Source organism: Neoarius graeffei, chromosome 27 (assembly GCF_027579695.1).
Source record: "Neoarius graeffei isolate fNeoGra1 chromosome 27, fNeoGra1.pri, whole genome shotgun sequence".
Lineage (NCBI taxonomy): Eukaryota > Metazoa > Chordata > Actinopteri > Siluriformes > Ariidae > Neoarius > Neoarius graeffei.
The window spans coordinates 15,373,172-15,397,037 of NC_083595.1; the positions used below are offsets into that span (position 1 = coordinate 15,373,172).

General features: G+C 41.1%; 1 protein-coding gene across 1 annotated transcript in view; it reads right to left on the reverse strand.

Annotated features, from left to right (window-relative positions):
- nhsb (Nance-Horan syndrome b (congenital cataracts and dental anomalies)) overlaps nt 1-23,505 on the reverse strand; it is a 174,925-nt gene extending 151,420 nt beyond the window's left edge. Inside the window, exon 1 of the mRNA XM_060911783.1 lies at nt 23,226-23,505. Coding sequence (XP_060767766.1) covers nt 23,226-23,505 — 280 coding nt within the window. The remainder of the gene's footprint in view (nt 1-23,225) is intronic.
- Nucleotides 23,506-23,866: the final 361 nt, after the last annotated feature.

The window sequence follows — 23,866 nt, forward strand, 5'->3', positions numbered from 1 at the left end:
ACGCGGACACGGGGAGAACATGCAAACTCCGCACAGAAAGGCCCTCACCGGCCACGGGGCTCGAACCCAGGACCTTCTTGCTGTGAGGCGACAGCGTTAACCACTACACCACCGTGCCGCCCGCTGATGAACTCCTGTTTGAAAAATTGAATACAGCATGTGCTTATGAAAATGAGAGGCAAGACAAAAGGAAAATGACAACACCACAGCGACCTGTAGCCATTCACTCTGCTCAGTCTGACCACACTCCTGCTGAAAAGAAGGAGAAAACGAACCAGCCGGGTCACGGTAAAAATCAAACTGATATTCTCTCAGAACTGCAGGAGATGAAAGCTAACATGTCTCTCTTAAAGGACCTTAAAGCTGAAGTGGCTTCCATCAATGAGTTTATGCAGCAGCCCTCTTACCCACCCAGGCAGTACCCAGACCCAGTGTTACCACCAGACTGCACTCCTCACCATCCAGCACCAGTCCACCACAGCGACACTGGTCTGCTCCAGCCCATGCAGCACAACACGGCTATCTTCAATTCAACCAAAGGTTTGCCAACCAATGCCCTTTCCCCACACCTGCACCACGCCGTAGGAGGAGATGTTATGCTTGCGAGCAGGAAAATGTCGAAGACTGCATTCACTGCTTCAGATGCGGCAGTAATGAACACTTCGCAGCCAGTTGCAGAATGGGCAGGTCAAGTCAATCCAGAGGGAGCGCTTTAAACGGGCAAGGGTTACCCCAGCGGGGCAGGGAGTGACCGCTTCATCAACAGCGCCCCAACTTTGTGTACACTGTGGTGCACATGGAAGTAATGTGAGGCTGAGACAATGTGCATCATGTAAAGGTGTGTTATACTGTTCCAAAGCATGTCAACATGAACACTGGGTCGTCCACAGGAATCAATGTTGAACAACCTCATGTAATACAGTCCGAGCCACAGCACGAAAGAGAAAACAAATCAAAGTTGCTCCTCTAGTTGGAAAGAAATATCTTATTGACTGCCATATCCAAGATCATCAGGTTAGAGCCTTATGGGACTCCAGCTCACAAGTGACTGTAGTGAGTGAACACTGGAAAACAGAGCACTTACCACATGTAAAATTGAGGGACATTTCTGAAATCATTGACGCTAATGACACTTTAAACCTCATTGCTGATAATGGGGAAGACATGCCATATGTTGGATGGATAGAGGTGACATTTAGATTAGGTGCAGATGGAGTCCTCACAACAGAGGTCATTGTTCCCACCCTGGTGATCAAAGGTGCCAGTCTTGCACGACCTATTATTGGCTCAAATGTTATTGGACTGATTGTTGATACTGAGCTACAGCAGAACAACGCCACTGATAAACACCAGCTAATTAAAACTGTTCAAGCAGCTTTTCCTGGCTTTGAAATGAATCATGCTAAGGGTTTTGTAGAGCAAGTTACTGCTGAACAGCAATCACATGAATATGTAGTCAAGACGACCAGAGAGCGAGTGCATGTCCCCAAACACACATCTGTAAAAGTAGACTGCTGTGTTCTGACAGCACCTTTACACGATGAGACAACACTGATTTTTGAGCCGAATGTTGCTCCACAGTGGCCAGAGGGCCTTGAATTCACTGATACTCTTGTGACACTGAAAAAAGGGGCAAAACCATTCATAATTGTGGATGTGCAAAATCCAACAGACCATGACATGGTGCTCACTGGCAGGACTGTTGTTGGGACAGTGCAGCAAGTTCATGCAGTTTATCCACCGACAATCTTCGGACGATCCTGCGCCTCTCCTCCAATAACAGTGAGTAATGTGGGAGTAAAGAAAGAACAAACCTCTTGTGGTGGATGGGATCCCCCAGTTGATGTGAGCCATCTCAGCCCATCTGAAATAAAAATGGTTCAACAAATGTTAAGAGAAGAGTCAAGCTCTTTCTCTACTTCTGATGACGACATTGGCTGTATTGAGAATCTGAGGCTCTCCATCTCACTGAAAGACACTGAGCCTGTGGCCAAAACTTACATCTCTGTGCCAAAACCACTCTATCAAGAGATGAAGAACTACTTACATGACCTCATCGCACAAGGTTGGGTGCGCAAATCGAACTCACCCTATGCGTCCCCAGTTGTGTGCGTTCGAAAAAAAGATGGAAGCTTATGTCTGTGTATAGATTACCGTGAGTTAAATCGCAAAACTGTACCAGACCGTCAGCCCATTCCCAGGGTGCAGGACATTATGGATGGCCTGGGTGGCCACTCCTGGTTTTCGCTGTTGGACCAGGGGAAAGCCTACCACCAGGGGTTCATGTCGGAAAAGAGTCAGCCCCTCACTGCTTTCGTAACCCCTGGGGCTTATATGAATGAATCCGAATTCTCTTTGGCCTGATGAATGCACCGGCTGCCTTCCAGTACAATATGGGACCTTTGGCCAGATCCATGTATAGGTTTAAACCTATGCAACAATACAGACCCCATCAACCAGGGACCATGTGGCCAGATTCATTCCAGTACCCCACATACCAACCTGTGCTCCTGCACAGGTAACCACAGACATTGACTGTTACACACATACGCGCACTCTCATGGACTTTTGCAAAAGCTGAGTGCCACCACATACATTCATGGACTGTGCAGAAGCTGAGTGCTGACACGCACACACACCCCATACGCTCATGGACTTTTGAGAAAGCAAAGTGTCAAACACTCATAATGGACTGTTGAAGCAGCTTGGTCTGTCATACACATCACATATTGCACACACTCAAGGACTTCTGGTAGGCCAAGTATCTACATACGAACTATTAGAATATCTTGATTGTATGCTATGCACCTGCCTTAATCATTTTATGTCGAGGACGACGTCTTTGTTGAGGGGGAGTATGTAATAGTAAAAAAAAAGTGCTGTTAAAAATGCTAAAATGCTTTAAAAACAGTAAGCAAAAGAATGTTTTAATTCATGAAAAGTACATGGTTAAAAACAAAACATCACAAGTAATTATAAAGGTTAAAAAAAGCTGATTAAGGTGAAATTCATTGTGATCTACTGATCGAGTGATCTGTTATCTGCTACTCTGGTCTTCTAGACTAACAAGCATAGAGTGAGCTACAAGGGATAATCTGTGTTTAAAACATAATTAATTCCTTATGTTATTTCGGAAAAGCTCTGATTAATGTTTTATATTGTTTCCTAAAGTGCCACTTCTTCTTCTAAGTTATTTCTTGAAAGCTAATCCTCAAATCACCTCTGGTGTTCGGTTTTTGATTGCTTACGTCTGAGCTCAGACGGTAGAGGGGAAAACGGTGTTTTCACTCGTCCGTTACAACACTGGACGTGACTGAAGCAACATCGTGTCTGTGTTTCTCATTTATTATTCCCCTTTACAGGTAAGAAAAGTGAACATAATCGGTTTTGTGATGTGTTTCTATGTTTACTGTGTCTTAAGAGATAAGTAGGAAGCAAGATACTGGAGTTTGCAGTAACTTTGAGAGCTAATAAGTTTTGTTTTACTTGAATGTTACACTCGCCGTAGCTTCCTTGCTAGCTGCGTTGTGTGGCGCAACAACGTTGTTTCAGGGGTGAAGTTGTGCCGTTTGTGTGCAATGTTCGACATTTAATGAGAATACTTGATGATAAATGTTTAGCACTGTTATTCTTTTTATCTGTATGGGTAAAGAGTGATGATGATAATAGCTTCCATTTTGCAAGATACAAGTTTGGTTATGACTACTATACATGACAGATGTGGTATATTTTCATTTATATTTGAACTGAAGCAGATGAAAACGTGAGTTTATATTACCATACAGTTGCTGTCCATTTAAATGTATAGTTTGACAATTCTGATATAAACCATTGTAAAGATATTTTATGTTTCCAGTACAATACTTTTATTTTTTTCTAACTGAGCAATCTTTTGAGAACAGTTGTTATAACAGTTGCTGATTTGACAGCAATGTAATGTTGAGAAAATTGTGTATTTGTGAAAAAGTACATTACAACACTGGATGTGACTGAAGCAACATCGTGTCTGTGTTTCTCATTTATTATTCCCCTTTACAGGGGTGTAACAATGGCAGCTTTTTCCATAACTCTGAGCTCCTGGTGCCACCATTAAACTTTTGAATTTTGTCAAAATATTTCACCCAGTGTGTTTTCTTACCAAAAGGAACATAAAAACAAAAATGCATCATGATCAGAGGAACTTTTCATTTTTAGGGGGCAACTGATGCACCCTAGTAGGTAATGCTTGGAGTGATGTAGCTGTGGATGAAAATAAATTATTCGCCATATTTGTAATATGGCCAAAAGTTTGTGGACGCATCTCGTTCCAGATTTACTGCACACTTTGCTATTATAATACCCTCTACTCTTCTGGGAAGGCTTTCCACTAGATTTTGGAGTGACCCTGTGAGGATTTGTCATTAGTAAGGTCAGGCGCTGAGGAGGTCTAAGGTTAAGTTGGTGTTCTAGTTCATCCCAAAAGGGTTTAGGGATCTGTGCAGGACCCTTGGGTTCTTCCATTCCAACCTTGGCAAACTATGTGTTCATGGAGCTCACTTTGTGCACAGGAGCATTGTCATGCTGGAACAGGTTTAGGCCTCTTGGTTTCAGTGAAAGGAAACTGTAATGCTACAACATGCTAAGACACCTTGTACAATAGACCCCTTCGCATGTTTGTAAACAAACCGACCATTGCCAGGATGCGCGCAGCCTGGACCCAGAAACAATGGCGCTGCCCATAGACCGGCATTATGAGCTGTCAGATTATGCCAAACAATTGTCATTACAAGATTGAGAATGCTACATAAATAAGTTAACTCTAACAAGTGGACATCGCCTACCGGATCCGCATTTAATTAAAGAGTGGACGGACGATGTTAGTAAGTTCCCTGGTATACAATGGCCAGATATACAGTTGAACTCAAAATTATTAGCCCCCCTTAAATTTTGGAACATTTTCCCAAATATCCTCCAAATGTTTAAAGCATTGATAAAAATTGATATACACAAACAATCACCAGTACTATTCAGATGTTTGTGGTGCATTTTGGAATATGAAATTAGTTTTAGGCTGTCTTTATATGAAATATGGTAAAAATGAGTTGGTCAAAAATATTAGCCCCCTTGTGGATTCTTGCTTTTAAAACACAGTTAATTAACCAATCAGCTTTTAAACAACACCTGTGCAATCAATTGGCTTCCTAGCAACACCTGTAGTCAATTGGCTCCATTCAACAGTTTAAAAGGACTCCAAGGAACAGGGCATTTGAATGAATGAGGAGGATTACTATTTGTCACAATGCCGAAGACTAAAGAAATAAGTCTTGAACTCTGACAAAAGATTGTGGAGGCTCATGACAAGGGCCAAGGCTACACTGCCATTTCGAAGAGGTTTACAGTCTCCAGAACTGCAGTTCGGTGCATCATTGCCAAGTACAAGGAGACAAATTCGGTCAAGAACAAACCTGGTCGTGGACGCAAGTGTAAGATCTCAAGAACTCTGGAAAGAAAAATTGTCAGAGATGTCCGTAAAGAGCCCCGTACATCTGCAAAGGAAATTGTTGCTGACCTGGCCTCTTCTGGTGTTTGTGTGTCAAGGCACACTGTTGTGAGGGCTCTTCATCGGAATGGGCTTCGGGGCTATCGTCCCAGAAGAACCCCCTTACTAAAACATCGTCACATCAAAGCCCGACTAAAGTTTGCCCGTGAGTACTTGAAGAAGAAAGATGAGTTTTGGAAGTCTGTGCTTTGGTCAGATGAGACGAAATTGGAGCTGTTTGGGCATATGGACATTGCCTATGTATGGCGAAGAAAGGGAGAGGCCTTCAACCCTGTGAACACAGTTCCCACAGTTAAACATGGTGGTGGCAGCATCATGCTGTGGGGCTGTTTTGCAGCCTCAGGTACAGGCAGTCTGGTTCGGGTGCATGGCACCATGAAAAAGGAAGATTACCTAAAAATACTGAAGGAAAACATGCAGAAGTCTGCTCTCACTTTGCGCTTAGGTCATCGTTGGGTCTTCCAGCAAGATAACGACCCAAAGCATACATCTAAAATAGTCCAGCAATACTTCAAGGATACCAAGACCAACGTCATACAGTGGCCTGCACAGAGCCCAGATCTCAATCCAATAGAAAACCTGTGGCAAGTGCTGAAAAAGAACGTCCATGCACGAAAACCATCCAATTTGGGCCAGTTGGAACAGTTTGCAATGGAGGAATGGGCCAAAATTCCTCAGGAGACCTGTGCCAACCTAGTGAAAAACTATTCCAAGAGGTTGTTGTCAGTTGTGGGTCAAAAAGGGTACACAATTGACTACTAATGGTCAGGGGGCTAATAATTTTGAACATCTCACTTTTGCTGTTTTTGGTTGAAACTCAGTGTGATAATAAGATATCGTAATGAAACTTGTTGGACAATGTCTTCATAGTGCATTTATTTCAAGAATAAAAACATTTGTTGTCAATGGTCATTTTCACGGAGAAATCAAGAATTATGTTCAATTCCACAAGGGGGGCTAATAATTTTGAGTTCAACTGTATACTCGTACCTTATTGACAAGACTTCAGTGTACACCCACGAAAAACTTCGTGCCTACAAGTCTTTAGACGCATAGGATTATGTTATGTGCGGGCATGTACAATTTGATTAACAATGGGACATTCATATTCATTTTGTTTTAATCAAATTATGCCAGTGATGTGATGGCAATGTGGCTTTAGCTACAACAGCAAATACCAACACTAAACAGCAATTTGCAGGAGGTAATGGCATGAAAGGAATGATAGTGTAAAGAGTGCAGCTAAGAGAAATCAGAGCTGAGTAAAAAGCGAGAGGCGGAGAGCAGAAATGAAACCGAACGGGGCGGGAGCTAGGTTAGAGCAGTCAACGTAGGTTGGCATTTAGAGTGAGGGCACACAATTTTACCTTTCCATCCTTGCTTTAAAATTGTGATTTTCGGCATACACAAATAATGATGGCACAAAATCTGGACTGCTTGAGTCAAGCGAGACCTCTCCTACAAACAAAATTGCATGCAAAGCTAAGTTAACATGCTAACAATATTCATTACATTGTGTAACTATGACCCAGCTAATCAGACAAACGTTACCAAAGTATTTTGCTACATCAATAAACGAAGACTAGAAAGAATAAAAAAGAAAGATTTAATAAATAGCCTGATCTTACCTGTGATGGAGTGGGCGCATTTTTGATGGTGCTTTCATCCCAGTCTACACGTTTGATGGCTTGTAGCCATAGACGTTGGCGATTTTTTTTTGGAATGGGTGAGATCCTGCTGGAATTCTGTACATTTTAACCCCATCACTGCTACGATTCTGACACCCGACAACACAACAACTAGGCATTTCTGAGTCTTTTTTGGGTCCAGGCTGCGCGCGCAATTTCCGCTTACGTATGAATGACGTTTACTGCGAAGGGGTCTATTGTCTGGGTCCAGATCTGCGGCAGCAGTTTGGAGAAGAACGAGTGACGGTTGGGGTGCACAAACTTTTAGTCATATAGCGTATGTCACAGGCTGTGTAATGCTCACATTTTATTACAAATGTGCTCACATTATCCTTCAGGTAAAATACTAAAGGATTTTATGGTAGTCAGTGGTGGCCAAGCAAACTATCGAAATCGGTCAACTGCAGTATATTTAACAGTTATTCCATGTAATCGAGTCGTACATGAGCTGATAGCCGACGAGGCGCGTAGCACCGAGCTGGCTATAAGCCATGTACAACAAAATTGAGTGGAGTAACTGTTTTATTATATGCACATTCACTGGATTTTGAGAAACAGAGCATTTTTATTTTTAGCAAATTAGATAAATGAAAACTTTATACAAAATGTCTGACAAAATCATTTCCACTTAGAATGTAAACAAACCAGTGAAATAACAGTACTTACTATCAAATACTTTTATTCTATATTTTGTTGCTTTTCTTGTATTTTTGGGGGGTTTTGTTTTCGAGTAGTTTTTAATTTTGTCCTTGGTTGGTTCAGCAAAACGCTCCACCATTTTGTTTTTCTCTACTCACGGTATACGATCTGATATCCTAGTAGCAGAGTAGCCAATCAGAGCGTGCGATTACTTATATTCAGTGAATGTGGATAGAATAATTACTAATACACGACCATATCGTGATCATGATCAAGATGTAATTAATCGAGCAGCTGTACAAGTTGAAATTTGGAACACTATGAGTTGCCTCTCAGGCCTTCCTGTGATGTCTCATGATGGATGGCTTGAGAGGAAGTTGCTTAACACTCCTTTCCGCTACGCTGTGTTAACCCGGTTGTTAGGGCAAGTACACCTCAGGGCAAACATTGCAGCAAGGATCTCTTCATGACCCCTTGAAATCAATCTATCTGGTGGTATCGGAGACAGGAATTAAAAAGAAAGAAAGAAAAAAAAAGTCTGCCCTAACATCAACAGCATGTCTCAGAGTAGTTCATCACAAGGAGTCTGTAATTACAAGTCTACCAAGCTTTCACGTGAAGCTCAGTCCTGACCATTTCAGCTCTCAACTGTGCTTTTCTGCCATTTTAGTTACTATTTTATTTTGGTAGAATTCCAGGGAAAATGGATTCTAAAAGAGTTCGAAACCGATTAACCAATAAATACAATACAGAACATGACACCACTTCTTACTGGGATATGTAAGGGATAGAACACTGTGTGCTCTTATGCGAAGCAATGCAGACATGAAGCAGAGAAACTGTTCCCGCCCCCAAGGTTGATTATTTTCCAATAACAGTACCTCCTGAAATGTTTTATTCCTCTTACTGTATACCACAGCATTTTACCAACGATTACAATTTCTTTACATTCACATCTTATTTTTTGTTTGTTTAGAGCTAGGTTTAATGTTGCGGAACATCCACAAAACAAGTTCACTTATACACGTTATTCTTGGGTTTCACAGGACGTCACATCCGCCTCATTAGTTATTCAAAACTTTAGCTGGTGGTCTACCAAAGCTCAGTTGACAAAGCGTTTGTACGGAGAAGGTGCATTGCTCGCATGAAAAATGCTTTAGGTTGTTCGAATCGATCAAACCGTGAAACTGATAAAAGTTTCTTCAGGGTTTCCCGTGAACTAATAAAAAAGGGTGAATGAAGACAGGATTTCACAAAAAGACATCAAGAAAGGTGGCTTTTGAACCTCTGACTGAAATCGAAGGGAGTCGAGTCAAAGCATGTTCGAGTTTGCAGTGATCACTTCAGGAAAGGTTTGTATATCCCTCTCAGCTATGTCGTCAGTGTTTTCCAAGTACTTTTCTTGCCATGTGTCGTTATTTTATGGTACTTTTTTTTAGTCATGAAGCGCTAAAGTCCCCAGCTGTTTCTTTGTTTCCTCCTCACAAATCCATATGCATGAAGGTTATGACAAAATTCTTACCCAGCCGTACAGTTACAATGCGCCGTGATCACTTCTCCGTCTTGTTTAACTAAGATCCAGGTCTTTAAAGGGGTTTCTGATTATTTTTGTGAATGATTTACCTGAGAGATAAGAGCCAACACAAGTGAGAATCAAGTGAACTGTTGTTTGTTTACACTTCAACTTGCAGCGCTTCGTTGTAAAGACATGAATGAAAAGCTTAAAAAAAAAAAAACTTACACAGGCAAAAACAATACAGGATTCATTCGGCAGCGACTTGATACAGAGGTCCTTTACCCAGCCACATAAAAAAAGTTGTAAGCCTCTGTATTCTTCCACATGTTCATCTGTTTTGCAGTGTAGAAGGACATCTACAACACCAGATAGTTCGAGATGTCGGGGAACTCGACTGAAGGGTAGTTTTCGAGATCGTATGACAAACCCTTCTTTCCCAGACTATAGGGTTCGAGTCCATTGTACATAGCAATCTTCTGAATATATCTAAAGCGAGCAGTGGCTTCTAGATTACGAGCATCCTCTAATAAGTTATCGCTAGTTGTTTGCACTACGGCAGCCGTTTAGAGCACCAGCTATTTATTTCACTTCTGGTAAAACCGCGAAGTAAAGTCATGTGACTGAAATCCAGCAATTACCAATAAATTTGTGTGGTAGCTCCCTTAAGCAGTGCATTTTGTAGCTTAGATTTTTGGAAAAAAACAAAAAAACAGCAACAACCCAGTAGTCTGTAGAAGATGCCTTCAATCAAAAGTCTGGTCGCTGTTCAAGTCCTAGTGAATGAGTTGCAATCAATCAATCAATCAATCAATCAATCAATCAATCAATCAATCAATCAATCAATCAACACCTGCTGACCAATCAGAATCAGGAATTCTGCAACCGGATGGTATAAATCAGACATGAATTCATCCATCATTCCCAAACACATTTCAGTCCTGCTGATGCTCCTGTACAGAAGGGAGGTAATTGCACAGGTGTGTAAGTGTTCAGGATGTGTGGTTTAGCCTGAGGCTACTGTGTGTTTGAAGCTAAGATGATTATGGTACTTTGGGAATGGATGACGAAGCAGATAGCTAGGCTCGCACCGTCATCAAAGTACCTTTCCGGAGGTACTTTTTCTATCTCGGTATCTTTGACTAGCTACAATTGTTGCTGACGTTGCACTCCAAGGCAAAAGAAAAGGAAAGATTCAGATTTGCCTATTCTAATTATTGGCAAATATTAGACTGGCTATTTACAGAGTTGCTATACTGGACTTGCTAAGACATCGAAAGATACCTCCATTACTGATGGTGTCATGATGACACGGATAATTGTTTTGGATTCTGATGTGCTTGATGGGAAATGGAGTCCATCCTAGTTCAGGTTTCAGTTCCTTTGAATTTAAGCTGAACATTAGGAAAGACAGCTAATTAGTTTGCGTTCACATTTTTGATAATGGTTCATAGTCAGTTTTCACACCGTATCGAAAGAATTACCACTGACTTGTTACACTTAGCACCAATGGAAATGCTTACACCTATTAATGAACTCCTGTTTTGGAAATAAGATTCGAGCCTATTCATTTATTGGAGTAACACTGCAGTAGAAGGCATCCAGGTGCTTCTGAATATTCAGAGATCATGTGTTGGCTGTAAAACTCAAGTATGGATTTGGTACTGTAGATTCAGGATTCCAGCATAAGAGCAGGGATTCCACATTGAGGGATCGGCTCAGGAACCAGCTTGTGTGCTGCTTTTTCCATGTAAAGGCCACGAGGCAGCCATATCCTCAACACTGGGTCTGCTTAGTAACAGAAACCTGAGGGAGATGTGGCCAAACCTTTTACCAGCACTCACTGCTACTGCAAATATCCCCCCCCGAGTGGCCCTGCAGCCAAATTCATTGTCCTTTTGGTTTATTAGGGCAGCGAATATCAAGGCACACGCTAGTGCTTGTGGAAAGACAAACAGCCCTGAATGCACACATCACGCTTCTTATTCGAGTAACAGCTAACAGAAAAGCAGCGTGCCATTCTGATGATGATGATCATCACCACCCCCCACAGGCCTCCAGTGACCTGGAAGTGAAGAAGCTATGGATAAAACATCATCCTTTCTGCTTTGCACAGCATCACAGAGAGCTGAGCTCTGATTGGTCAGCCTCTGGTGTTACAGCAGAAGTACTTTTAGAGTCTCTCTCCCTCACACACACACACACACACACACACACACACACACACAGAGAGCACACAAAAATAGTGTAGCGTAGCACACTTCTCAATTAGTTCCACAACAAGATCCATTGTTGTGGATGTGTGTTGTGCATTGCTGTAGTACATTTAGATGTTGGTCAATAAAAGGGTTTTTTTCTTCTTGTTGTTATCAAGATTGAATCCTTCATAGACCTTTCCAAAGTCTGGACCGAACAAATGTATTAAAGGGGAACTGAAGTCATTTTTAAACTTGCTTTATTTCTGAATTAACGTGTTATTCAATTATATTTTCGGTTTTAGTAACCTTATATAGTGACTCGTATTGGCAACTACAACCCCGATTCCAAAAAAGTTGGGACAAAGTACAAATTGTAAATAAAAACAGAATGCAATAATTTACAAATCTCAAAAACTGATATTGTATTCACAATAGAACATAGACAACATATCATATGTCGAAAGTGAGACATTTTGAAATTTCATGCCAAATATTGGCTCATTTGAAATTTCATGACAGCAACACATCTCAAAAAAGTTGGGACAGGGGCAATAAGAGGCTGGAAAAGTTAAAAGGTACAAAAAAGGAACAGCTGGAGGACCAAATTGCAACTCATTAGGTCAATTGGCAATAGGTCATTAACATGACTGGGTATAAAAAGAGCATCTTGGAGTGGCAGCGGCTCTCAGAAGTAAAGATGGGAAGAGGATCACCAATCCCCCTAATTCTGCGCCGACAAATAGTGGAGCAATATCAGAAAGGAGATCACAGTGTAAAATTGCAAAGAGTTTGAACAGATCATCGTCTACAGTGCATAATATCATCAAAAGATTCAGAGAATCTGGAAGAATCTCTGTGCGTAAGGGTCAAGGCCAGAAAACCATATTGGGTGCCCGTGATCTTCGGGCCCTTAGACGGCACTGCATCACATACAGGCATGCTTCTGTATTGAAAATCACAAAATGGGCTCAGGAATATTTCCAGAGAACATTATCTGTGAACACAATTCATCGTGCCATCTGCCATTGCCAGCTAAAACTCTATAGTTCAAAGAAGAAGCCGTATCTAAACACGATCCAGAAGCGCAGACGTCTTCTCTGGGCCAAGGCTCATTTAAAATGGACTGTGGCAAAGTGGAAAACTGTTCTGTGGTCAGACAAATCAAAATGTGAAGTTCTTTATGGAACTCAGGGACGCCGTGTCATTCGGACTAAAGAGGAGAAGGACGACCCGAGTTGTTATCAGCGATCAGTTCAGAAGCCTGCATCTCTGATGGGATGGGGCTGCATTAGTGCGTGTGGCATGGGCAGCTTACACATCTGGAAAGACACCATCAATGCTGAATGGTATATCCAGGTTCTACAGCAACATATGCTCCCATCCAGACGACGTCTCTTTCAGGGAAGACCTTGCATTTTCCAACATGACAATGCCAAACCACATACTGCATCAATTACAGCATCATGGCTGCGTAGAAGAAGGGTCCAGGTACTGAACTGGCCAGCCTGCAGTCCAGATCTTTCACCCACAGAAAACATTTGGCGCATCATAAAACGGAAGATACCGGTACGACAAAAAAAGACCGAAGACAGGTGAGCAACTAGAATCCTAGATTAGACAAGAATGGGTTAACATTCCTATCCCTAAACTTGAGCAACTTGTCTCCTCAGTCCCCAGACGTTTACAGACTGTTATAAAGAGAAAAGGGGATGTCTCACAGTGGTAAACATGGCCTTGTCCCAACTTTTTTGAGATGTGTTGTTGTCATGAAATTTAAAATCACCTAATTTTTCTCTTTAAATGATACATTTTCTCAGTTTAAACATTTAATATGTCATCTATGTTCTATTCTGAATAAAATATGGAATTTTGAAACTTCCACATCATTGCAATCCGTTTTTATTTACAATTTGTACTTTGTTCCAACTTTTTTGGAATCGGGGTTGTAATTGCAATTAAATATTATACTTATCGGCCTATTCGATTTTTAGCCATGTTGAATTTAGTTCGTTTGGTCCACGGCAGGAGTCACTTATCCGCGCGATCTTCACGAGACTTGTGCGAGACTTTGAAACGAGAAGTGTCAGCCAGGTGTCAGCGCCGCCATTTTGAAAACTGTTTTCCAAATGAAATATTGCACAAAAACAAGTTTAAATGACGATTACTGCCTACTTTTTTTCAAACTTTCCTGATTGCTATCAAAACAAACAAAACTTCCGGCTTGATTACATCAGCATTCGAAAGAGGGCGCACACATCTTTTGACAACATTGGCAGATGTTGGTCACTTTGATTTCCGCTGTACATTTTACTTCCGTCCTATGATGTCTCGCACAGGTCTCGACGAATCTCGTTTACGGCCATTGCTTTGACATATGGACCGATGTATTACATAGCATATTTCAAACACTCATAACTTGCTATAGCAGTGACAAAATAGCTATCAAAAATGCATTCCTATATTTAATAAAATGAGAAAAATAGAATTGTGATAAAAAATTTGCCTTCAGTTCTCCTTTAATAGTAATTTGAACCTTCAAGGTTTCGTCATGCATACAAATAAAGTTACTATAACATGGCAGTTCTTTATAATTAAAATGTACTTAACTTCTACAACAGTGCTGTTGAATTCTCCAGTCTGATTGGCGTTCATTAATTTTCTTTAACACAGTAGTGCCGGTTCTGATACTCTATCATTTCTATAGACCTGAATCTTCATAAATTAATGAAAAACATGTTATGCAGCAAAGAAAGATGTACGTGTTGATGTAGTAAGGATGTATATTTAACATTTGTTAAATAAACGCCCAGTGTCAGCACTTTGTAACAGTTAAGAGGGTTTTCCACCATGGGCAGGGGCGTACGTAGCCATCATTTTAGAAGTGAGGGGGACAAATTGTTCAGAGGTCTATTGAGTGATTTATCATCCTCTCGCATTCAATTGCACCTCTCCTTAGCAGCTAAAGAACCACATAACCACAAACAGCACAGTGCCAGGGAACCGACTTTAGTTCTTTAAAATGATATACTATCAAAATCTAAAGTCAAAGTCTATAAATCTATAAAGTAAAATTTATAAATAGAATTAAGAATAGTAGTAGTGACATAGCTAGTTATATTCTCTTCTCACCTGTGACCCTGCATAATCATCCCTGTTGGCCTCTGGTCCACTGTCTCCTCTCTCACCCTGCTCTTTCTATTGTGGCAATAAAGATTAAAAAATATGTGGAAAGCAACATTTTGAAATAGAATTAGGAATACAGTAATAATAATCAGCAAATTCATGTACTTTAAACTTTAACTACCACAAAAATAAATTAAATCTTTACAAAAATAACAGTCAAAGGAACACAAATACATTTATATTCTTATACCCAGAAGTGAGTAATCTTAGAGTAGCCAAAATAGTAACGTTACTCAAGTAAGAGTATTGTTACTTTAGAATAATATTACTCAAGTACAAGTAAAACGAATTTTGCAACAAAACAACTCTTAAGAGTACAATTTATCCAAAAAGTTACTCAAGTAAATGTAACGGAGTAAATATAACTAGTTACTACGGCCTCTAAGTTAGCTAGCTAGCTTTAACTAAATTGACATCTATTTGTCATCTTTTCGCTAAACATTATCTACATTCAACAGCATTACTCAACTTACACGGTTTGTTTGGAAAAAAACTGTCTAAAGTCTTTAGCCTCTTGGCTACAGACGCACTGATACAGAAGCACTGCCCAGATCTGAATCACACCAAAGATAATCACACAATATTTTCTAAAGCGTCTCTGATCACACACGACAGCGGGGTTTGTTTGCCACCTTAGCTCTGCCTGCTCATGATGCATTTAGAGGTGGCTCGGAAAAACGCATTTCCACATGTTAAACATGAATTGAGTGGTTGTAATGGCTGTAAAAAGTGCAGGGGACAGAGGGCACAAATACGGAAAGTGTGGGGGACATGACCCCCGCGTCCGCTACGCCCATGACCATGTGAAAGTCTTAGAAATGCTTTTCCACCGTGCTGTTTCTGAACAATGGACAAGCTCCATTTTTATGTCTTAACTTCAAAAAAGGAAAAAAAAAAAGAAGGAAGAATGACCATTTATAGCTACTATTCTTGGGTATCAGTCACGTGACTTTAGCGATTTCACTTCAGGTAAAACAGCTGGTGGTTTAGCAAACCAAAATGGCTGCCGTAGCGCAAACAACTAGCGATAACTTATCAGAGTACGCTCATAATCTAGAAGCCACTGCTCACTTTAGATATATTCAGAAGATTGCTCTGTGCAACGGAATCGACCCCTACAGTCTGGGAAAGAAGGATTTGTCATATGATCTCGAAAACTACCCTTCAGTCAATTTCCCCGACATCTCGAACTATCTGGTGTTGCAGACGTCCTTCTACACCGCAAAACAGATGAAAGTGTGGAAGAGTATGGAGGCTTACAACTTCTGTATGTGGCTGGGTAAAGGACCTCGCTATCAGGTTGCTGCTGAATGAATCCTGGATTGCTTTTGCCCATGTAAGTATGTTTTTTTTAAGGTTTTTGTTCGCGTCTTTACAACAAAGCGCTACAAGTTGAAGTGTAAAAAAACAACAGTTCGCTTGATTCTCACTTGTGTTGGCTCTTACCTCTCAGGGAAATCGTTCACAAAAATAATCAGAAACCCCTTTAAAGACCTGGATCTTAGTTAAACAAGACGGAGAAGTGATCACAGTGTACTGTAACTGTACGGCTGGGTAAGAATTTTGTCGCGACCTTCATGCATATGGACTTTGTGAGGAGTGAGGAGGAAACAAAGAAACAGCTGGGGACTTTAGCGCTTTGTGACTAAAAAGAAATACCATAAAATAACGACACATAGCAAGAAAAGTACTTGGAAAAAACACTAAGGCCATAGCTGAGAGGGATATACAAACCTTTCACCAAGTGATCACTGCAAACTCGAGCACGCTTCGACTCGGCTCCCTTCGATTTCAGTCAGGAGTTCAAAAGCCGCCTTTCTTGACGTCTTTTTATGAAAGCCTGTCTTCGTTCAACCTTTTTTATTAGTTCACGGGAAACCCTGAAGAAACTTTTATCAGTTTCACGGTTTGATCGATTCGAACAACCTAAAACAACGCAAGCGTGAGGCATTTTTCATGCGAGCAATGTACCTTCTCCGTACAAACGCTTTGTCAACTGAGCTTTGGTAGACCACCAGCTAAAGTTTTGAATAACTAATGAGGCAGATGTGATATCACGTGAAACCTAGCAATAGGCAGCATCTACTATATGATGCATCAATGCTGCTATCAACTGGGGGCAGTTTGACGGCATCTTAAAAGACAGGAAACAGTCTGCACAGTTCTGAAAGATCCTTGATGCTTAAGTGTCTTGTAAACCTCACTGATGAAGCCATTTCCACTTTGACAAAATCAGTTTCTTATCAGGTGATAAGAAAAAGGGAAAAATAAACCGTGCTGATTACCAGCTTTGTAGGTCGGCAGTTTACTTTGTTTTGTTTAGGCCCAAACTCCATGTAGAGTATTACGCTGTGAGTGTATCAAATTTAAAAACAAACAAACAAATAAATAAATAAATAATTTATGAGAAACACAAACACATTGTTTCAATAGAAATTAGAAGTGTTTGCACCAACAAATACTGATTGTAGCATTAACCTAATTTCCATGTTTAGAATTTGACTGGGAATAATATGTCTGCCAGAGAAATTACAGCCTTCCAAAACCAAGCCTTTTTTAACCTCAGCCTCAGACTGGAGACCATACACTTTACTGTGTTTATTTTGACTGCACAACGCAGCAGGCTCACAAACGCCTAGTCTGTCTCCTCTTATTAGATGTTCACATGGGATATTATCCGCCAACCCACATAAAAACAAACACGCACTTCCTGGGACCACACACTCACTTTTTTTTGTTGCATTTTTGCACAAGATTATGTTGGACTTTCGTTAGCAATTAATCAAACGACTGTCAGATCGACCCCACACCTTGAACATGTCAACACACTCATCATGTCAACACGTAGCTCAATGGTCTCCATTATGGAGATTTCAAATTGGGTTAAGTAAGGAATCAATTACAATGGCGTGGTGTGACAAAGTATATTTTCCAAGAACGGCACAACAGCACATCCAAGTGTTGCATTCATCTTATACCAAAGTAATTTGCCAACTATTTCAATGAAACGTCGATGAAATAAGTTAGCTTCTGTTATCATTTACATCACAGCAGCTCTAAACCATCGTTCTCTTGAACTTAACAATACAAATAAACTTGCACTCTGTTTGATCCTGTGCAAGTTCAGGAAGATAGCATTATTTTTAAATTCATGTCAAGTTTGAAGTCACTTCTTTCACTCAAGCTTCTCAGCTGTGACTTTCAGCAATCTTAATCTTCCTGAGATTAAACTAATGGTGGTTCTGGAAATGTAATTAGAAACTAGGAGGTCGTTGGTGGCTGGTTGGCTACCTAACCCAAGAACAACCTTTAGACCAAAGCTCATGGCTGACATGACCTTTGCCCTTGTGGAGAGACACTCAGACTCTCACCAGCCCAAGGGGGCTTGCTCGGGGAGAGGTGGAACGACAAGGCCACCCAATCTGCTGGTGTTATCTCAGTCCTACCAAAGCTCTCCAGGGAACTTTTGATAAAGAGATCCCATGCTGTGCTCTCTGGTACATAAAAGCAGACACACTCTCTAAATGAAGATGGTAAGCACGGTTAGGATATGCATAACAATCCTGTAAAAAGTACATGGATGGCTCAGAGCGATATTGCTGGGTTTCATGTGACATCACATCCGCCTCATTAGTTATTCAAAACTTTAGCTGGTGATCTACCAAAGCTCAGTTGACAAAACGTTTGTACGGAGAAGGTGCATTGCTCGCATGAAAAATGCCTTGCATTATTTTAGGTTGTTTGAATCGATCAAACCGTCAAACTGAAAAGTTTCTTCAGGGTTCCCTGTGAACTAATAAAAAAAAAGGTGAACAAACAGAGGATTTCACAAAAAGACCACCTTTCAAGAAAGGTGGCTTTTGAACCTCTGACTGAAATTGAAGGGAGCCGAGTCGAAGCATGTTCGAGTTTGCAGTGATCACTTGGTGAAAGGTTTGTATATCCCTCTCAGCTATGGCCTTAGTGTTTTCGAAGTACTTTTCTTGCTATGTGTCATTATTTTACGGTACTTTTTTTAGTCACGAAGTGCTAAAGTCCCCAGCTGTTTCTTTGTTTCCTCCTCACAAAGTCCATATGCATGAAGGTCGCGACAAAATTCTTACCCAGCCATACAGTTACAATGTGCCGTGATCACTTCTCCGTCTTGTTTAACTAAGATCCAGGTCTTTAAAGGGGTTTCTGATGATCTTTGTGAATGATTTACCTGAGAGATAAGAGCCAACACAAGTGAGAATCAAGTGAACTGTTCTTTGTTTTCACTGCAACTTGCAGCACTTTGTTGTAAAGACGTGAATGAAAAGCTATTAAAAAAAAATACATACATACACCGGCAAAAACGATACAGGATTCATTTGGCAGCGACTTGATACCGAGGTCCTTTACCCAGCCACATACAAAAAAAGTTGTAAGCCTCCATACTCTTCCATGTTTTCATCTGTTTTGCGGTGTAGAAGGACGTCTGCAACACCAGATAGTTCGAGATGTCAGAGAACTCGACTGAAGGGTAGTTTTCGAGATCGTATGACAAATCCTTCTTTCCCAGACTGTAGGGGTCGATTCCATTGCGTATAGCAATCTTCTGAACATATCTAAAGCGAGCAGTGTCTTCCAGATTACGAGCATACTCTGCTAAGTTATCACTTGTTGTATGCAGCTGTTTAGACCACCAGCTATTTCACTTCCGGTAAAACCGCTAAGAAAAGTCATGTGACTGAAACCCAGTGATTTAATCTGCAGGGGATGAGGGGTCAGCCTCAGAGAAGGAAAAAAAATAAATAAATTCTCCCTTGGATCAAACCCTACAGTACATAGGAAAGAAAAAGAGATCATTCTCTCGTTTGACCTACATGGCTTAATCTTTTCTTTTCCAAATCAGTTTGCTCATGCCGCTTTGGGAACGTGACATGGGGCTTCTTCCGAACACATGAATGAAAACGAAAAGCCAGGCTCACATCAGCACCTAGTGCATTTGATTTCGCTGCAACTGCACCGCACCTTCTTGCAGAAATACAGCAGTCTTTCAAAGAGATGTTAAGGAAAGAACAGCATGGATTACAATTACAATGATGCGCTTCAACGTCATCATCTTGCATACAGAGCAGATTATTATCTGAAGACCACATCCAATTCGGAAGAGAAAGGAATGAAGCCTTGCATCATGTGCATTAGGGTGCATCAGTTGCCCCCTAAAAATGAAAAGTTCCTCCGATCATGATGCATTTTTGTTTTTATGTTCCTTTTGGTAAGAAAACACACTGGGTGAAATCTCATCTCATCTCATTATCTCTAGCCACTTTATCCTTCTACAGGGTCGCAGGCAAGCTGGAGCCTATCCCAGCTGACTACGGGCGAAAGGCGGGGTACACCCTGGACAAGTCGCCAGGTCATCACAGGGCTGACACATAGACACAGACAACCATTCACACTCACACCTACGGTCAATTTAGAGTCACCAGTTAGCCTAACCTGCATGTCTTTGGACTGTGGGGGAAACCGGAGCACCCGGAGGAAACCCACGCGGACACGGGGAGAACATGCAAACTCCACACAGAAAGGCCCTCGCCGGCCCCGGGGCTCGAACCCAGGACCTTCTTGTTGTGAGGCGACAGCGCTAACCACTACACCACCGTGCCGCCACTGGGTGAAATATTTTGACAAAATTCAAAAGTTTAATGGTGGCACCAGGAGCTCAAAGTTATGGAAAAAGCTGCTATTTTATGACTTTTATGACAAAAATTCGATCACTTTTCATGAAACATTATGGCACCTTATAGAGTATACCAAATATCTTAGATACACATTTTTAGTACATATTCTAAATATATTATCAAGCACAGTTTGAGTTTTAGCTGTTCATTGAATCATTGTTCAACTACTTTTAAACAAAACAAATGTATTATGAATCACATTAATGCTTCTCAATCCCTTGCAAAGGTTCTTAACATGATCTCCGGGTCACAAGAAATCAATAAATGGAGTCCAACATTGTGATTCAAACCTTACGCGAAAACATAAAATAAGCGTTTTTTGGCAAAAAAAAAAAAAAAAAAAGAACCTCATGGTGCCACCATTAGACTTTGAATATGGTCAAAAAATTTTACAGGATGTCTTTATTGGTGAAAAGGAACACCCAAACAAAAATGCATCAGATTTTATGAAAGTGAGGGCAACTGATCCACCCTAATGTGCATGCAGTTTAGAGAGAGAGAGAGAGAGAGGCCATGGTGCACCTTCTTTACACACAGAATGATGAGCACCACAGAGGCAAGGGTGCAGATGGCACTGGGGACAGGGGGGACGTGTCCCCCCCAGATTTATAGTGACCCCTATCTGTCCCCCCCCCGCCCACCGTCCCTACGTAAGGCGCCAAACATAGGTAGAAAAAGTGAGGATTAATGTTCCATTAGTTAGGCTAACTTACATTGCAGCACAAAGTTGAAATGGCAGTAGCCTTGTCTGTGATCAATCCACATTACACCAATTTAAGAAGGGGAAAGGCTGGAGCAGATCCTTGCAGAGTTGGGAAAGCAAGGTGTTCAATTTTCCACATAATTCTCGGTTAATAACACTGCACAGCTGATCCATTTGATAGCAACAGTGTTTCTGCGACGACTAATGGTGCGTTCAGTTGTACTCGTAAGTTGGAAGTTTGAAGTCGGAAAAGCATTGAAATCTAGCATCTTCCAGCATAAACGTTGGGGTTTTCGTTTCATTTCATTAACTGTCCATTTTTTTCGAATTCCATGTTGTCCCAGTTTTTAAACTGGGAAGTGGCGGAGAGATGTTTTGGGACCTATTGAGTCTGCTTCTAGACGGTAAATTTGTTTGGCTGCAGAGGGAATTTTTTTTTTTTCGATCAATTTTGTTTATTGGAAAAAAATACTTTTCATTTTTATTTGTGTGAATCTGTTGTTCAAGTGTTTGTACTTCTGTTTTCATACACATTTTATGTTTCTAATCATTTACATGAAGGCACGAGTGTGAATCATTTCAATTTTATTTTGTTATTAATTTTTAGACATTCCCTTTTTGTTAGAAGTTACAGTTAAAGTTTCTGTGATGAGATTCGTCATCCTGCTGAGATCAGCAAATGTTTAAATAAAACATGCAGAAGACATGGAGTTTTGGAGCGTGATTAACATACCAGACAAATAACAATTTGATCATGTATGGCTAGTGTTGACCAGGTAGGCCTTTGTCTACCAATGTTCATTCAGTTAGAAAACTCACAATTCTAATGTATATTGAAGCTTCAGTACACACACACACACACATGCATCAGTTGCCCCCTAAAAATGAAAAGTTCCTCCGATCATGATGCATTTTTGGTTTTATGTTCCTTTTGGTAAGAAAACACACTGGGTGAAATATTTTGACAAAAGTTTAATTAATGGTGGCACCAGGAGCTCAAAGTTATGGAAAAAGCTGCTATTTTATGACTTTTATGACACAATTTCAATCACTTTTCATGAAACATTATGGCACCTTATAGAGTATACCAAATATCTTAGATACACATTTTTAGTACATATTCTAAATATATTATCAAGCACAGTTTGAGTTTTAGCTGTTCATTGAATCATTGTTCAACTACTTTTAAACAAAACAAATGTATTATGAATCGCATTACTGCTTCTCAATCCCTCGCAAAGGTTCTTAACATGATCTCCGGGTCACAAGAAATCAATAAATGGAGTCCAACATTGTGATTCAAACCTTCACTGTAAACCCGAATAAGTTGAGTTTACTTAAAAAAATTGAGGAAAGTGGTTGCCTTAAAAAAAATAAGTAATTATTAATGATTGAATTGAGTACCTTAAACTTACCAGAAGATTGTAAGTTTAAGGTACTCAATTCAATCATTAATAATTACTTATTTTTTTTTAAGGCAACCACTTTCCTCAATTTTTTTAAGTAAACTCAACTTATTCGGGTTTACAGTGTACGCGAAAACATAAAATAAGCGTTTTTTGGCAAAAAAAAAAAAAAAATGAACCTCATGGTGCCACCATTAGACTTTTGAATATGGTCAAAAAATTTCACAGGATGTCTTTATTGGTGAAAAGGAACACCCGAACAAAAATGCATCAGATTTTATGAAAGTGAGGGCAACTGAGGCACCCTAATATATATATATATATATATATATATATATATATATATATATATATATATATGCATCTACACAAAATGGAATCATTTGCTGACAGCTCAATCCCCCCCAGTTGAAAAATCCTATCTGCGCCCCTGCACAGAGGTGACCACCTCAACAAAGCCATCACAGCCCGGCTGTTTGGATCACTGAGGGGGTTTGAACGCGCATGTGGCGCGCGACGCAGGTGCTGGTTACGCATGCAGGCGTGTGATCCATGATAATGTGGAAGGCTACCGAGGGGGCGCGTGCAGGGAGGGGCGCACCGATACCTCAAGGACGGAAGGAAACGATACCGGCGCGAGCTACTTACGCACAGCTTCCAGTTTGGGGTCGAGCGCAGCTGCGCTCTGCTGCATTTGGCCTATTTTGCCTTGCAGCAGGCGCACGCGCTGGCTCGTAGCAACGACGTCGTCCTCGAGCTCCTGGAAGATGGAGCGCGCGTGCCTGGCCAGGTCCGCGAGCTGACGGAGGCTGCGCGCGAGCGCCACGTTGCTGATGGAGCGCAGGTCCTCGAAGAGCAAACCCTCATCACCGGGCACGGCGTGTCTGCACAGCAGCTGCGGCTCCACCATCCGTTTAGAGAACGGCATTTTTTTTTTTTTGCACTCCTTCTTCCCACCTCCTCCTCCTCCTCCTCCTCCTCCAACAACAGCAGCAGCAGCTGCAAACTAATCCGAGAGGGAAATGTTACAAAACAGAGCTGAACATTTACGCCAAACTCCATGAATCCACCATCCAGGCCTCCATGGCTTCTCCCATCTCACTTCATCACATCAGGATGGAGTGCGCTGGAGGCGGCGGCTTCCCCCTAATGCAAGTCTCCTCTCTCTCCTCCTCCTCCTGATTCCTGCACGCCTGAGCTGCTGCTGCCGCCTTTACCTTTTTTTTCTCATCCAGTGCTTTAGAGGGGTTTTAAAGGAGAGGCTGAAAACCCGGGATGGAGCCTCTAAA